Source organism: Galeopterus variegatus, unplaced genomic scaffold (genome assembly GCF_000696425.1).
Source record: "Galeopterus variegatus unplaced genomic scaffold, G_variegatus-3.0.2 Scaffold10517, whole genome shotgun sequence".
Lineage (NCBI taxonomy): Eukaryota > Metazoa > Chordata > Mammalia > Dermoptera > Cynocephalidae > Galeopterus > Galeopterus variegatus.
This window is the reverse complement of record NW_007736628.1, coordinates 26,098-27,743: the sequence shown is the minus strand read 5'-3', so window position 1 is coordinate 27,743 and position 1,646 is coordinate 26,098. Positions and strand designations below refer to the sequence as shown.

At 60.2% G+C, this 1,646-nt stretch overlaps 1 protein-coding gene across 1 annotated transcript in view; it reads right to left on the bottom strand.

Annotated features, from left to right (window-relative positions):
* The window catches only part of LOC103610040 (NUAK family SNF1-like kinase 1), a gene marked incomplete at both ends in the record, with an annotated part of 34,995 nt that extends 34,174 nt beyond the window's left edge, over positions 1-821 (bottom strand). Inside the window, one exon of the mRNA XM_008594278.1 lies at positions 505-821. Coding sequence (XP_008592500.1) covers positions 505-821 — 317 coding nt within the window. The remainder of the gene's footprint in view (positions 1-504) is intronic.
* Positions 822-1,646: the final 825 nt, after the last annotated feature.

Here is a 1,646-nt window from a genome sequence, read left to right as displayed (position 1 = left end):
GGGGGGGGGGGGGGGGGGGGGGGGGGGGGGGGGTCCAAGTGAGAGGATGCAAAGAAAGGGTCTGTGGGTAGATGAGGGGAAGGCGGGGTAGAGACCCTACAAGACAAGGGACTGGAAGGACCAGCTCTGAGCTGAGGATGTGGGTGCTTTTGGAGTTGTAGAAATAAGGCATTCCTGGGCATGGTCTGAATGCGTGCCCGCAAGGGAGACACCGACGGTCCCAACACCGCAAAGTGTTTGCAAACCCTAAACACTACTTTGCTGCTGGGATTTTTTTTTAACAAAAAAACAACAAAATATGTGCAGACAGGATGTAACAAGTGTTTTGGGAGAGAGACTCGCCTGGGTCACGGGGTGCTGGGGGGAGATGAGGAGTCTGTCTGAGGGGTTCCCGAGGAGCCCCCTCCCGGTCAAGAGAAACCCGGAGCTTGCAGACCCCCGCCCGTCTCGCCCTCGGCTCCCAGCCGCGTCTAGCCGGCGCCCCCCGGGGACTTCCCCACTCACCACTCGGCCCGAAAACCTCTCGGTGGCCCTCTTGACTTTGCCGTAGGTGCCTTTGCCCAGGGTCTCCTGCAGCTCGTAGCGGTGCTTCAAGTTGTGCTTGTGGTGATGCCGCTTCACCCCGTGCGGCTTCCTGGGCTCCGGGGCCGCCNCAGCCGCCGACACCGTCCAGGACCCCGACCGGGGCAGCCGCCCGGGAGGGGAGGAGTGTTGGGGGCGCGGAAGAGACGGGTTGCTATAGGCGCCGGGACGGAGCTGGGTCCGCGGGGACAGCCACCCTGCCCGCGAAGGCCGCCATCGGAGGTGGGCAAACCGGGGACCTGGGGAGGATCAGGGTCCCGGGCCTGCTGAGCCACCCCTTTGCTGAGCGAGAGGCGACTTGCGGGCCTCCAGGACCCCCTTAGGCCTAGGGAGCTTTCTTTTAGGTGGAAGGGCCAGATCCTGGCGATGTTAACGGGGACCGTACCCCACAAGGTGAGGTCAGGCAGCAAGGGCCTCCAGCCGCTGCGAGGCTGCCCTTCGCGCCCCTCACCCACCCCCACCCCCGCTCTCCTAAGAGGCAAGGAAAAATAAGGAAGAAGGCAAGAGAGAGAGGCCTTAGGGAATGTTTCGATAAATGGTGCGGTGTACCAGACTGGGATAGGAAGAGTGCAGTGTGAGAGTGTCCGGTATGTTCTGCGAATCGCCTGGAGATTGGGCACTTTTCTACCGGTGAACCGCGCTGGAGCTGCTTCTGCAGCTCTCAGGAGTCCCTTCCTCTGCATTCCTGCTGTCTTCACTCCTGCCTACCCCTTATCACCTTACCCTGGACTCCTGCAAGAGCCTGCCCTCCCCGGAAGACCCCTCCCTGCTGCCAGAGTAACAATGGCCTGAAACGCTGCAGTCAACATCATAACCTCCACACACGTGCCTCTGCTACGCGCTGGTGCTTGGTATGCTTATCTGTGCAAACTTTTCTTCCACTGAGGCTCGACATGAACCCCTCTGCCCCTTCTGCCTTCCGCAGGAGCAAACACAAACACAAAGGCCATGTTTATTCCGTTCCTATTCTGTCCACCACATTTGCAGGGCCTCCCTGCCCCCATCCTGAAACTGTTATAAAAAGTCTGTAGACGCTGTGCGTGTAGATTCAAGAGTCAGGGTGA